The sequence below is a fragment of the Lycium ferocissimum genome, chromosome 5, assembly GCF_029784015.1.
Source record: "Lycium ferocissimum isolate CSIRO_LF1 chromosome 5, AGI_CSIRO_Lferr_CH_V1, whole genome shotgun sequence".
Classification (NCBI taxonomy): Eukaryota; Viridiplantae; Streptophyta; class Magnoliopsida; order Solanales; family Solanaceae; genus Lycium; species Lycium ferocissimum.
Genome location: NC_081346.1, coordinates 59,712,812 through 59,727,597, shown reverse-complemented (window position 1 = coordinate 59,727,597; position 14,786 = coordinate 59,712,812). Strand labels below are relative to the sequence as shown.

Genomic DNA, 14,786 nt, shown 5'->3' with positions numbered 1-14,786 from the left:
GATCTACGACGTAACCCTACAAAATCAGAAACACATAGTCTGCCTCGATATCTGAGAACTCCATCTGCAGAAGCCTCGAATAGTGACTTCTTCTTCTTTAGAGGGGTTGTGTGTTGTGTCTCTATAATGAACTAACATAAGATCCTCATACTGGCGCTCCTTAACCTCAACTACTAAAGATGAGACTGCTACATCTTGAATAGTAACTCCAGTACCACCCGAGCCCAATAATCGAACTCTTAGGCTGGCTAATTGCTGAAGCTCACTAACTAACTCCCTTTTCTCTTGCTGCATATAAGATAGACTGTTGATGAATCTATGGCTAAGGGCATCGGTTACTACGTTCGCCTTCCCGCGATGATACAAGATGCTAATATCATAATCTTTTAATAACTCCAATCATCGCCTTTGCCGCAAATTCAACTCCTTCTGCTTGAAAAATATACTGGAGACTTTTATGGTCTTTATAGATATCAATATGAACGTCATACAAATAATACCTCCACATCTTCCATGCATGGATCACCGCGGCCAACTCTAGATCATGTGTTGGATAGTTCTTCTCGTGCTTTCGCAACTGCCTTGAAGCACAAGCTATAAATTTACTGTGCTGCATCAACACACAACCTAACACAAAGCCTAAAGCATCACAATAAATAACATAACCCTCCGATCCCTCCGGAAGTGTCAGAACTGGGGCCAAGTTCAATCTATTCTTCAACTCTTGAAAACTATGCTCACAAGCATCGGTCCACTGGAACTTAACTGTTTTCTGAGTCGGCTTCATCAATGGAGCAGAAATAGAAGAAAAACCCTCTACAAACTTCCTATAATACCCTGCCAGGACCAGAAAACTACGAACCTCCGTGGGTTTTCTAGGCCTAGGCAATTCTTCACGGCTTCAATCTTCTGCGTATCCATCCGGATGCCATAACCTGAAATTATATGCCCCAGAAAGTCTCGGAGTTCAACCAGAACTCGTATTTAGAGAACTTTGCATACAGTTTTCGAGCTTGAAGAACATTAAGGACATTACGTAGATGATCTGCATGCTCTGCCTCTGATCAAGAGTATACCAAAATATCATAGATAAACACAATCACGAACAGATCTAGAAAAGGCCTGACTACACTGTTCATCAAATCCACAAATACCGCCGGTGCATTCGTCAACTCAAATGACATTACACGGAACTTGAAGTGACTATATCAGGTTCTGAAAGCTATCTTCGGAATATCTTTCTCTTTAACTCTCACCTGGGGATACCCTGATCTTAAATATGTCTTTGAGAACCATTTAGCACCCTGCAACTGACCAAATAGATCATCAATCCTAGGGATTTGAAACTTATTCTTTATTGTCACCTTATTCAACTGCTTATACTCAATACACAGTCGCAAGGAGCCATCTTTTGTTACACCTCGGACATTTCGTGTTGTTGTGCTGTGAATAGACTAACGCAAGCTTAAGGTGAACATGAAGTCCATATGACCTTAAGGAGAGTATTTGAGAGCTTTAGAGTGCGTACTACAAGATTTCAAAGTCACACAAATCGGAGAAACTAAGTTTGCCAAATGAAGTGAAATATAAGTTGTGTTTGGGAAGTTTTAGTAATTATCGAGTTGATGATTATTTAATAATGTCTTGAGGAGGATCTATACGGCTCCTTGTATGATAAAAGGTGAGCTTTACATTCATTCCATGTTATTAAAAGTATTTGGCTGTTGAATAACTTGGATGGGGGAAGAAAATAGAAGATGAAGTTCAAATATGGATTTAATAATATTTATGGGTAGTAACTGAACTTGAGTCATGCCTCTTAATATGATATGAGTATAATATTGTTGTGGGTGGTACTAATGATGTTGAGGAAGTATTATATGTAAATGAATATGGTGTTGTGTTGTAGTTAATGTTGTGGATGACTTTGAAAGGGAGTTTTGATAATTGAACAATGCTTAACTTGAAGAAGTCTATTGATTATGGTACTATGGGTGTGCTATTGACGTTTGGGAGTTGTTTATTATATAGAGAAAGTTAACGAAACAAAGGAAATGCTGCCCCAATTCCGCTAGCTCCTAGTTGCTTTAGTTTAAACTTAAGCATGTCTTCAATGACCTAACCTTAGTACGAATTCTCTTGAATGTAGAGTCGTGAGTTTGGAAGGAGAACGTTTAGTCATTAAGGAGACGCAAAGGTATGTTAAGGCTTGTCCCCCTTCTTTCAAAAGGCATGACTCCTACATTATGATTTCCTATACATGCTTCCATGATCTTCTTACATTCCTAAAATTGAAAGTTCAACATCATTAAGAGTTTCTTATGAGATAGAGATAAGATGTGTTGTATAATAATGACGATGATGATTCTATTTCTAGAGATTCCAACGCCTATGAATTGATGTTATTAAGAGATCAATGATCTTACTTCATAATTTCCTTGATGTTGTTCATTCTTGTACTCTCACCTCAAGATACTAGTGCATTCGAGGTGAGACATAGCGATGATGATTATTCCATAATAAAATCGGAGGTTGCTGACCTTATGTCACTCCGATAAAGTCGTAGCTTTTACTTGGGCTTTCATGCATGCTATTTATAGTAGATGATGTATATGGATACATGAGTATGTATACATGGGATATGGGAAAAGGTGAGGCGTTATATACGCATAGCCACCTGATCAGTTGGCATATTATGATATCATCCCGGACGCGGGATGCCCGGACGCGGGATATATGGATAAATGGATCGAGCCGTTTGTTCCGCGACAATATATAAATATGTAATGAATATATGGATAAAGTGATCGGGCTACACGTTCCGCAGTAAAATATGATATTATTGATCGGGCTCCACGTTCCGCAGCGTTAATGATGATATATATAAATATATGTACGAAAGATGTTAAAGAAAGTTAACATGCATGATATCCACCTTCAGAGGCAATCAGTTACATGTTATATCTTTATCTCATACTTCTTTATTTCTTTATGATGTTATTATTCATGTATTACATACTCAGTACATTGTTCGTATTGACGTCCTTTCTTTTGTGGACGCTGCATTTATGCCCGCAGGTAGACAGGGAGATGGTCCAGATTCCTAGGAGCTTATTCAGCAGACTTACAGGAGCACTCCACTACTCCGGAGTTGTAGCTTATTGGTATATTCTTTTGTGTACATAAAGGGGCATGGAGGTGTCCTGTCCCGTCCTTATGATTTTTAGTATTCAAGTTAGAGGTACGTAGACATATGTGGGTAGTAGATGTCTTATGATCTCTTTAGTTTATATCTTGTATGTCATTTTGTATCCTCGTGGGCTTATACATTTGTATATATATGTTTTGAGGAGTAATTGAAGATTGTCCCATATTAAGTGTTGCTTTGAGAATTGTATTTATTCAGGATGAGGCAGATGATAAAAGGAAAGGTGCTCGGTAGGCTAGTTCCGGGTGCCCGTCATGGCCCTCTAGTTGGGTCGTGACAAAAGTGATATTAGATCTATTCCGTCCTAGGGTGTGTCTACGAGCCATGTCCAGTAGAGTCTTGTTTATGGCTGTAAAGCACGCCGCACTTATAAACAAGAGGCTGTGGGACATTTAGGAATAATGACCGTCCTTTTTCTTCATGGATCATACGACAGAGCCATAATATAAGATTTTCCCTTTTCCTAATCGTGTGTTAAGATTTCAGCGATGCCTATGAAAAGGAAAACAATAGCTGCCCAGAGGGGCAAGACAGCGACAGGAAGGCGGACTGAACGGGAGTCCCCGGTACATATAGAGGAGGGTGAGTCCCATAATGAGGCTCCATCCCATATCTCTCACACTCCGCCTGTTTTAGAGGAGCATGAAGGGGCCTCAGCTCCAGCTCCAATGTCTCCAGTTCCTCCATCAGGTGCTTTAGGCCAGCAGATGACCAAGGCTATTCAATTATTGACCCAGCTAGTTGCTGCTCAGGCTCAGCGGCAGAGTACGGGTCCAGGTGACAGAGCGGTTAGTGCAAGAGCCCGGGATTTTATGAGTTTGAATCCTCTAGAATTTTTTGGGTCAAAGCCGGATGAAGACCCGCAGGGCTTCATAGATGAGATGCTGAGGACATTGAAGATAATACATGCTTCTGATATTGAGTAAGTGGAGTTGGCTTCCTATAAATTACGGGATGTAGCTGTTTTTGGTACAATAATTAGATATCTTAGAGAGGGGAAAATGCGTCTCCCCCGGCATGGCAAGAGTTTGTAGATGCTTTCATCCGTCATTATTTGCCACCCGAGGTCCGACAGGCTCGAGCTAACAGGTTTTTGAATTTAAGGCAAGGAAATATGAGTGCTCGGGATTATAGTCTGCGTTTTAATTCATTGGCTAGGTATGCTCCGGCCATGGTAGCCGATATGAGAGACTGCTCGATTTGTGAGTGGCCTGGGGCCACACTTGATTAAAGACTGTTTGACAGCTTCACTCCAGGAAGGGATGGACATCTCTCGTATTCATGCCCGTACCCGAGAAAAAGCGGTGCGACGCGCACGAGGGTGAGCGTGATATTGATAGAGAGCATAATAAGAGGGTCAGATCTGTCGGTGCTGGTAGTGAGTATAGAGGGGTTCAGAGGCAACAGAACTCCAGGTATTCAGGCCAATCCGCGGCTAGTTCACCTCTTCGATTTGCGAGCTGGATATTTGACCGCCCTATTTATTCTGGACCGGGTTAGAGCTTGAGAGTTTCAGGTTTCCAGTACCGAGGTGATTCCAGCCAGATAAGACCACCCTTACCACGGTGTACTCAGTGTGGTAGGCCACATTCTGGACAGTGCCGCTTAGGTTCAGGTGCTTGTTATGCCTGCGGTCGAGTTGGCCATATGATGCGTGATTGTCCATTGAAGAATGGCTGAGATAAGGACCAACTCACGAGATCAGCAATTGGCTCTTCTTCGTCCGTGCGCCCTCCTGAGCAGACCTCCTAGCCTCCAGCAGGTCGTGGCAGGGGAAGAGGGGGAGCATCCAGTTCAAGTGGCCCTCAGCCCTGTATTTATGCATTAGCCGGAGTCACGGGTATATTATCAGTATTCTCCTATGATGTTTATGCATTGATTGATTCGGGTTCTACTTTATCGTATATCACTCCTTATATTACTAGCCGTATTGGGGTGAAACAAGAACCCATCAAACCTTTTGAGGTGTCTACTCCTGTTGGTGACCTAGTAATAGCTAGACAAGTATATAGAAATTGTGTGGTTATGGTGTGTGACCATCATACTGTAGCTGATTTGATCGAGCTGGAAATGTTAGATTTTGATGTTATTATGGGCATGGATTGGCTGGCCTCCTATTATGCTAATGTGGATTGTAGAACAAAAGTGGTTTGATTCCAATTTCCGGAAGAACCTGTGCTTGAATAGAAAGGTAACACAGCATCCCCAAGAGGTAGGTTTATTTCCTATCTCAAAGCAAGGAAGATGATTGCTAAAGGCTATATTTATCATTTAGTCCGAGTTCATGACACCGAAGCGGAACCGCCAACTCTTTAATCCGTTCCGGTAGTGAATGAGTTCCCAGATGTGTTTCTAGATGAGCTTCCAAAACTTCCACCGGAACGGGAGATTGATTTTACTATTGATGTGCTACCGGACACCGAACCCATATCTATTCCTCCTTACAGAATGGCTCCTGCAGAATTGAAAGATCTAAAGGCACAGCTGAAGGATTTGCTCGAGAAGAGATTTATTAGGCCTAGTTCATCGCCATAGGGAGCACCTGTTTTGTTCGTAAGAAAAAAAGATGGTTATTTGCGAATGTGCATTGACTATAGGCAGTTAAAGAAGGTGAAAATAAATAATAAATATCCGCTTCTGAGAGTTGACGACTTGTTCGATCAATTGTAGGGTGCTATGTGGTTTTCAAAGATAGATTTAAGATCAGGATATCACCAAGTGAGAATTAGAGAAAAAGACATTCCGCAGACGGCTTTCAGAACCAGATATGGTCATTACGAATTTCAAGTATTGTCGTTTGGATTGACTAATGCCCCGGCAGTGTTCATGAATTTGATGAATAATGTGTTCAGGCCTTTCCTAGATCTATTTGTAATCGTGTTCATCGATGACATTCTGGTATACTCTCGGTCAGAAGCAGAGCATGCAGATCATTTACGTCAGTTGTTCTTGGGATTCTTCGAACTCGAGAATTATATGCTAAGTTTTCAAACTGTAAGTTCTGGTTGAATTCTGTAAATTTTCTGGGCCATATCATCTCAGCTGACGGCATTCGGGCAGATACTCAGAAAATTGAAGCTGTGAAGACTTGGCCAAGGCCTACAACACCTACAGAGGTCCGTAGCTTTCTGGGATTAGCAAGCTATTACAGAAGGTTTGTGGAAGGATTTTCTTCCATTTTTGCACCATTGACGAAGCTAACCCAGAAATCAGCAAAATTCTAATAGATCGATGCTTGTGAGCGCAGTTTCCAGGAATTGAAAGATAGATTAACTTCAGCCCCAGTCCTAACACTTCCAGAGGGATCAAAAGGCTATGTGGTGTGTTATGATGCCTCCGGTGTTGGGTTGGGATGTGTGTTGATGTAGCACGGTAAGGTCATTGCCTATGCCTCCAGGCAGTTGCGGAAACATGATAAAAACTATCCAACCCATGATCTTGAGTTAGCTGCGGTTATTCATGCACTAAAGATATGGAGACATTATTTTTATGGTGTTTATGTTGATATTTATACAGATCACAAGAGTCTTCAGTATATTTTCAAGCAGAAGGAGTTAAATCTACGGCAGAGGCGATGGCTAGAGCTACTAAAAGACTATGACGTAAGTATTTTATATCATCCCGGAAAGGCGAATGTGGTGGCCGATGCTCTTAGCCGTAAATCCATAGGTAGCCTATGTGACGTTCAGCCGGAGAAGAAGGAATTAGTCCGTGAGTTTCACCAGCTAGCTAGCCTAGGAGTTCGCTTAATGGACCCAGGCAATGCAGGAGTTCTTTGTTTATAACCCAGCTATTTCATCCCTAGACATGGAGGTGAAAAAGTGCCAATATGAAGCTCCCAAGTTGAGTTATTACAGAGATACACTTCCCTAGAAGGAAAAGTCACCATTTGAGATTTCTACAGGTGGGATTCTCAGCTATCGAAGCAGGCTATGTGTTTCAGATGTTGCAGGATTACGTCGTCAGATTCTAGAAGAAGCCCATTACTCCCATTACTCTGTTCATCCAGGAGCGAAAAAGATGTACCATGATCTCAAGTCAATATATTGGTGGGACGGAATGAAGAAGGATATAGCAGAGTTTATAGCTCAGTGTCTAAATTATCAACAAGTGAAAATTGAGCATCAAAAGCCAGGAGGATAGTTACAAGCTATGAAAATTTCAATCGAGAAATGGGAAGTGATCAATATGGATTTTATTGTAGGCTTACCTCATTCTCAACGTAAGTATGATACCATATCGGTAATTGTTGACAGACTTACGAAGTCAGCTCATTTTCTACCAGTTAGAACTATATACTCAGCAGAAGATTATGCAAGGCTGTATCTTAAAGAGATAGTGCGACTTCATGGTGTCCCAATATCCATTATCACAAACAGAGGAGCACAATTTACTGCTAAATTCTGGAAGTCCTTTCAAGAAGGTTTGGGAACTCAAATGAGACTCAGCACAACATTTCATCCACAGACTGATGGACAAGATGAACGCACTATTCAGACCTTGGAAGATATGTTGCGGGCATGTGTATTAGATTTCAGAGGTAATTGGGATGATCATTTGCCACTTATTGAATCTACATATAACAACAGTTATCATTCCAGTATCCAGATGGTTCCGTATGAGGCTCTATACAGGAGAAAGTGTAGATCGCCAATTGGATGGTTCGAAGTAGGAGAGACACAACTCATAGGCCCAGAACTTATTCAGTAAGCAGTGGAAAAGATCAAGCTTATCCGGAACCGATTGTTGACAGCCCAGAGTCGCCAAAAATCTTATGCGGCCAACCGTCGATGAGATCTGGAATTCCAAGTTAATGATTGGGTATTCCTGAAAGTGTCGCCGATGAAAGGCGTAATGATATTCGGCAAGAAGGGCAAGCTTAGTCCCCGGTATATTGGGCCATACAAGATTATGCGCAAGATAGGACAAGTGGCTCATGAATTAAACCTACCCCCAAAATTTGAATCAGTCCACCCAGTTTTTCATATGTCGATGCTCCGTAAGTGTGTTGGAGATCCTTCCAGAATCGTGCCTATAGATGATGTCCAAGTTACCGAGAAGTTGACTTATGAAGAAGTACCCATTGCCATACTAGATAGGCAAGTGCAAAGACTCAGAACCAAAGAGGTCGCTTCAGTTAGGGTCCTGTAGAGAAACAATAATAGAGAGGAGATGAATTGGGAAGCAGAAAAAGATATGAAGTCCAGATATCCGCATTTATTTCCACTCCCAGAAGAGGTTCAGGAGGAGACGCCATTGTCCACAGGTATGTGATGCTTTCCTTGATGCTTTTGGGTCGTGTATGGCCATGTTTTCTTGCTATTGTTATTGTATCCCTATGAGGCGATGTTATTTTGGGTTGTTGTGAAGGATGGTAGTGCCATATTATAGGGGAAACTCTAGCGAAAGTTTTGTAGAATCCCCGAGAACCTAACATTCGAGAACGAATGTTCCGGGGGCGTGAATGTTACACCTCGAAAATTTCATGTTGTTCTGCTGTGAATAGACTAATGCAAGCTTAAGGTGGACATGAAGTCCATATGACCTTAAGGAAAGTATTTGATAGCTTTAGAGTGCGTACTACAAGATTTCAAAGTCACACGAATCGGAGAAACTAAGTTTGCCAAAGGAAGTGAAATATAAGTTGTGTTTGGGAAGATTTAGTAATTTTTGATTTAATGATTATTTGGTAATGTCTCGAGGAGGAGCTATAGGTCTCCTTAGATGGTTACTGAAGTGTTATACAAGTGCCAAGAAGGTTCCACAAGGATTTGAGGTTGAACGAATCGACAGGAACAATTTTGGAAGAAAGGAGTTATACGACCACTTATACGATTTGTATAAGGGTTCATATAAACTTTCAGAGAAGGTCAATCCCTGGTGGGATTATATGGTCACTTATACGGACCGTATAAAGTTATACGGACCGTATAAGTGTCCGTATTACCAAGTAGGGTAAGATTTTTCTCTAATTTTATATATATGACCCAAGCTCATATTTTTCATTTCCCACATTCTCCCCAAATCTTGAAAGCTCTAGAACATTCCCCATGTCATATTAACACAAATCCAATAGAAATCAAAGATTAATTAGCAAGAACCAAGGGAATCAAGTGTGGAGAGGATCACTAGGGTTTGTAGAAGTCAAGATTTCTTTTGGTATTGAAGTTGGGGTTGCTCTCAAGTGAGATACTTTGATCCAAAGATCATCCTTACATGATAAAAGGTGAGTTTTACATTCATTCCATGTTATTAAAAGTATTTGGTTGTTGAATAACTTGGATGAGGGAAGAAAATAGAAGATGAAGTTCAAATATGGATTTAATGATATTTATGGGTAGTAACTTAACTTGAGTCATGCCTCTTAGTATGATATGAGTATAATATTATTGTGGGTGGTACTAATGATGTTCAGGAAGTATTATATGTAAATGAATATGATGTTGTGCTGTAGTTAATGTTGTGGATGACTTTGAAAGGGAGTTTTGATAATTGAACAATGCTTAACTTGAAGAAGTCTATTGATTATGGTACTATGGGTGTGCTATTGACGTTTGGGAGTTGTTTATTATATAGAGAAAGTTAACGAAACAAAGGAAATGCTGCCCAAATTCCGTTAGCTCCTAGTCGCTTTAGTTTAAACTTAAGCATGTCTTTAATGACCTAACCTTAGTATGAATTCTCTTGAATGTAGAGTCATGAGTTTCGAAGGAGAACGTTTAGTCATTAAGGAGACACAAAGGTATGTTAAGGCTTGTCCCCCTTCTTTCAAAAGGCATGACTCCTATATTACGATTTCCTATACATGCTTCCATGATCTTCTTACATTCCTAAAGTTGAAAGTTCAAGATTATTAAAAGTTTCTTATGAGATAGAGATAAGATGTGTTCTATAATAATGATGATGATGATTCTATTTTTAGAGGTTCCAAAGCCTAAGAATTGATGTTATTAAGAGATCAATGATCTTACTTCATAATTTCCTTGACGTTGTTCATTGTTGTACTCTCACCTCAAGATATTAGTTTCTTCGAGGTGAGACATAGCGATGATGATTATTCCATAATATAATCGGAAGTTACCGACCTTATGTCACTCCGATAAAGTCTTACCTTACTTGGGCTCTCATGCTTGCTATTTATAGTATATAATGTATATGTATACATGAGTATGTATACATGGGATATGGGAAAAGGTGAGGCGTTATATATGCATAGCCACCTAATCAGTTGGCATATTATGATATCGTCCCGAACGCGGGATGCCCGAACGCGAAATATATGGATAAATAGATCGGGTCGTTCGTTCCGCGGCAATATATAGATATATAATGAATATATGGATAAATGGATCGGGCTGCACGTTCTGCAGCAATATATGATATTATGGATCAGGCTGCACATTCCGCAGCATTAATGATGATATATATAAATATATGTACCAAAATGTTAAAGAAAGCTAACATGCATGATATCCACCTTCAGAGGCAATCAGTTACAGGTTATCTCTTTATCTCATACTTCTTTATTTCTTTATGATGTTATTATTCATGCCTTACGTACTCAGTACATTGCTCATACTGACGTCCGTTCATGCCCGCAGGTAGACAGGGAGACGGTCCAGATTCCTAGGAGCTTATTCAGCAGACTTACAGGAGCACTCCACTACTCCGGAGTTGCAGCTTATTGGTATATTCTTTTGTGTACATAAAGGGGCATGGAGGGGTCCTGTCCTATCCTTATGATTTTCAGTATTCCAGTTAGAGGCACGTAGCCATATGTGGGTATAGATGTCTTATGATATCTTTAGTGTATATCTTGTATGTCATTTTGTATCCTCGTAGGCTTATACATTTGTATATATATGTTTTGAGGAGTAATTAAAGTCTGTTCCATATTAAGTGTTGCTTTGAGAATTGTATTTATTCAGGATGAGGTAGATGATAAAAGGAAAGGTGGTGCTCAGTAAGCTAGCTCCAGGTGCCCGTCATGGCCCTCTAGTTAGGTCGTGACGTCTTTCTTCCTCACAAACAACACAGGTGCTCCCCACGGTGACGTACTAGGCCTGATAAAGCCTTTCTCAAGAAAGTCCTTCAAGGGCCTTAACTCAGCAGGCGCCATTCTCTAAGGAGGAATAGATATCGGCTGAGTATCTGGTAATACGTCAATGGAAAAATCAATCTCCCGCTTTGGCGGAAGACCTTGAAGCTTGTCTGGAAATACATGTGGGAACTCATTAACTACTGGAACAGATTGAAGATCGATGGCTTTGCTTTTGTATCCTGAACCCGGACTATATGATACATACAACCTTTGGCAATCATCTTCCTTGCCTTGAGATAGGAAATAAACCTACCTCTCGGTGATTCTGTATTACCCTTCCACTCCAGAACTGACTCTCCTAGAAACTGAAATTAAACCGATTTCGTTCTACAATCAACATTAACATAACAAGCCAACCAATCCATACCCATAATAACATCAAAAATCAACCATATCAAACTCAATAAAATATGCTATAGTGTGCCGATCACAAAGTATAACTACACAATCTCTATATACCCGCTTAGCTATCACTGGATCACCAACGGGAGTAGACACCTCAAAATATTTAATCGACTTGGGTTTCACCCCAAACTGACCAGCAATAAAAGGAGTAACATAGGATGGTGTAGAAGCTGGGTCTATCAATGCAACATCATGGGAAGATATTGATAATATACCTGTAATAATATCAGGCGAAGACTCGAGATCCTGTCGACCAGCCAATGCATAAATGCGGTTCTGAGGACCGCTCGAACTGGAAAATCCACCTCTGCCTCTATCACGACCAGCTGGTGTCCGAGAACCCTACACAAGAGGATGTACAGATGTCGAAAAATCAGCTGCAGACCCTGTTGGCTAAACTTTACCTCCACCACCTCTCAAGGGACAATCTCGCATAATGTGGCCTGGCCAACTATAGGTATAACAAATATCTAAACCCCGAGGGCACTGCCCAGCATGTAACTTCCTACACCGAATACATCGCGGTAGGGTTGACCCTGACTAACTACTCCTGAACTGGGAACTAGAAGCTCAGAACTTTGGCCCGGCTCAAAATGAGTGGGTCTATCAAACCTGGGTCCTTGGAACTGAGAAGGCGCACTTTCCACTGAATAGGCTGAACGCCTAGAGAACTGGTGCTCCTAACCACCTCTGGACTCACTGATAAAACCTAAAGATCTAGCACTCTTACTCTCACCTCTGTCATACTCAATCCCGGCCCTCCACTGCTGCTTACGCTCCTCGAGGTTCTGAGCGTCCGCCTGAATGCGAGAAATATCCATACCTATCCGAAAAGAAGCCATCATGTAGTCATCAATCAAGTGTGGCCTCACAAACCGATAAACACGATCTTCCATCTCAGCTATAATGTACCGGAGCATATCTAGCCAATGAATTAAAATGAAGACTATACTCCGGAACACTTATGTTCCCCAGTCTAAGGTTCAGGAACCTATCAACTCAGGCCTATCGAATCTCTAGCAGCAAATAATGTCGAAGGAAGGCATCTTTAAACTCCTGCCACACGGGTGGGGGCACATTAACCCCTCAAGAAGACATCCAAGTATCATACCGATGAACAACAACATCTCATAATCTATGGAAAGCCAATTTCACCGACTCAGTGTCTGAAGCATGCATCACCCGCAATATCCTCAACATCTCATCTATAAAGTTCTGCGGGTCCTCATCTGTTTTTTTTTTTTTGGTCGAAGTAATAAATTTTATTTCAACCAGTGATCAATTGTATGTACAGACTAACTCATGGGACTCTAGAATCAGTACTCCCAAGTAGAATCCAAATTCAACAAACTTCTATAAGGCAGCCCATTGCTTGCTATCTGCAGTCTAGCTGTGGCCCTTTGCGGGAAGATCCACGGCTATACCTCATCATGTAGCAACTTAGGAGCCTTTTAACATGGAAAACTATTGCAAGCTTCTAGTATGGTATTTCAGTGAACTATTCTTTGCCCCTTAATAAACACTTGCATAATAATGTCTTTAACAATCAACGTAGCATCTCGACTCCGTTGTTGAAATCTTCTGCCATTTCTCTCCATCCACATCTGGTAGACTGCTGCAGCAAATATAAAGGCTATTAAATCGCCTTTTGCTCGATTGTGGCGCACCTGTGAATTCACCCAGTGCACCTCTTGCGCCAGCCTTCCACCTGCCTGTATACCTGTCCATTTTACCAATTGTTGCCAAATGCCTTTGGAATAAGCACATCCAAAATATAAATGGTCGTGCGTTTCCATGGCAGTGGTGCCACAGAGAACACACTCAACTGGCACTTGGATTCCCCAGCTGCTCAATCTGTCCATGGTAGACAGTCTTTTGTGCAGTGCTAGCCATAGCACAAATTGGTGCCTAGGCAGCATGCCCTTCACCAAGTACAACTTCTTCCATTCAGTTCTAGGATACCTTGGCAACATATCTTTGTACACTTTCTTTATGCTGAATTTGCCCTGCACAGTGAAGCTGTCAATAGCAAGGTTAGGATTTACATCGGCATCAAGCCAATTCCTAGCATCGAACACTTTCCTTATGAGCCAACTATCCTGTTTTGGTGTGTCTACTGATGACCATTCAACATTCTTTATATAATACGTATGCACCCACAAAACCCTTAGCTTCTCTTTCTTTTTTGCTACTGGCCACAGGAGTTTATATATTGTTGCTTTGTTCCATAGAAAAAAATTGATAATGTTCAGTCCCCCTGTTGCTCTGGGTTGGCACATAGTATCCCAACTAATAGGAGGTCTTCTTGTGTATTCATTTGAGCCCGTCCAGAGAAAATTCCTGCACATACTCGTGACCAGCGTGAGTATCTTTTTTGGTAGTAGGAACATCTAAGCCCAATATGTTTGCATCTCAAACAAGACACTTTTGATTAATTGGACTCTTCCTCTATATGACAGAAATTTCGTGCTCCAACATTTGATTCTTGCAACTATCCTCTCAGCTAGAGGCATACAATGACTGATTGTTAGCTTCTTAGAAGAAAGCGGCACTCGTGTATTTGAAGGGTAACTCTCCAGGCGCGAAGTGCATCTCAGCCAAAATTTGTTCTCGAAGTTCCCTTGGTATCCCAGCAACATAAAGTGAACTTTTTTCTAGATTTGCCTTTAGCCCTGACACACTAGAGAAGTGCTCAAATCGCTCTAGGATGAGTGTGATGGATACCAAGTTAGCCTTGCAGCAAGATAAGATCGTCTACAAAACATATATGCCGCAAGTTCATCTTAGCACACCTGGGATGATGTTTGAAGGCAGGATTGAATCTAAGTTTATTAAGTGATCTGTTTAAGTACTCTATGGCCAGTACAAACAAATATGGGTACATTGCATCGCCTTGTTTGAGTCCCCTCCTTGCTTGGAATTTAGGTGTCAGTCCCCCATTCATCAAGATGGAGTAGCTTACCGAGGTAACACAGGTCATAATCAGGTCCACAAATTTCTGAGGTAGCCCAAATTCCGGTAGTAACATGCCAAGGAAAGGCCACTGAAGGGAGTCATAAGCCTTTCTTATGT

At 41.2% G+C, this 14,786-nt stretch overlaps 1 protein-coding gene across 1 annotated transcript; it reads right to left on the bottom strand.

The window, feature by feature from the left end:
* Positions 1-13,204: 13,204 nt before the first annotated feature.
* On the bottom strand, positions 13,205-14,341 carry LOC132057872 (uncharacterized). The gene has a single exon (XM_059450460.1). The coding sequence runs from the start codon at positions 14,102-14,104 to the stop codon at positions 13,205-13,207; it is 900 nt and encodes a 299-aa protein (XP_059306443.1). The 5' UTR covers positions 14,105-14,341.
* Between the last annotated feature and the right edge of the window lie 445 nt (positions 14,342-14,786).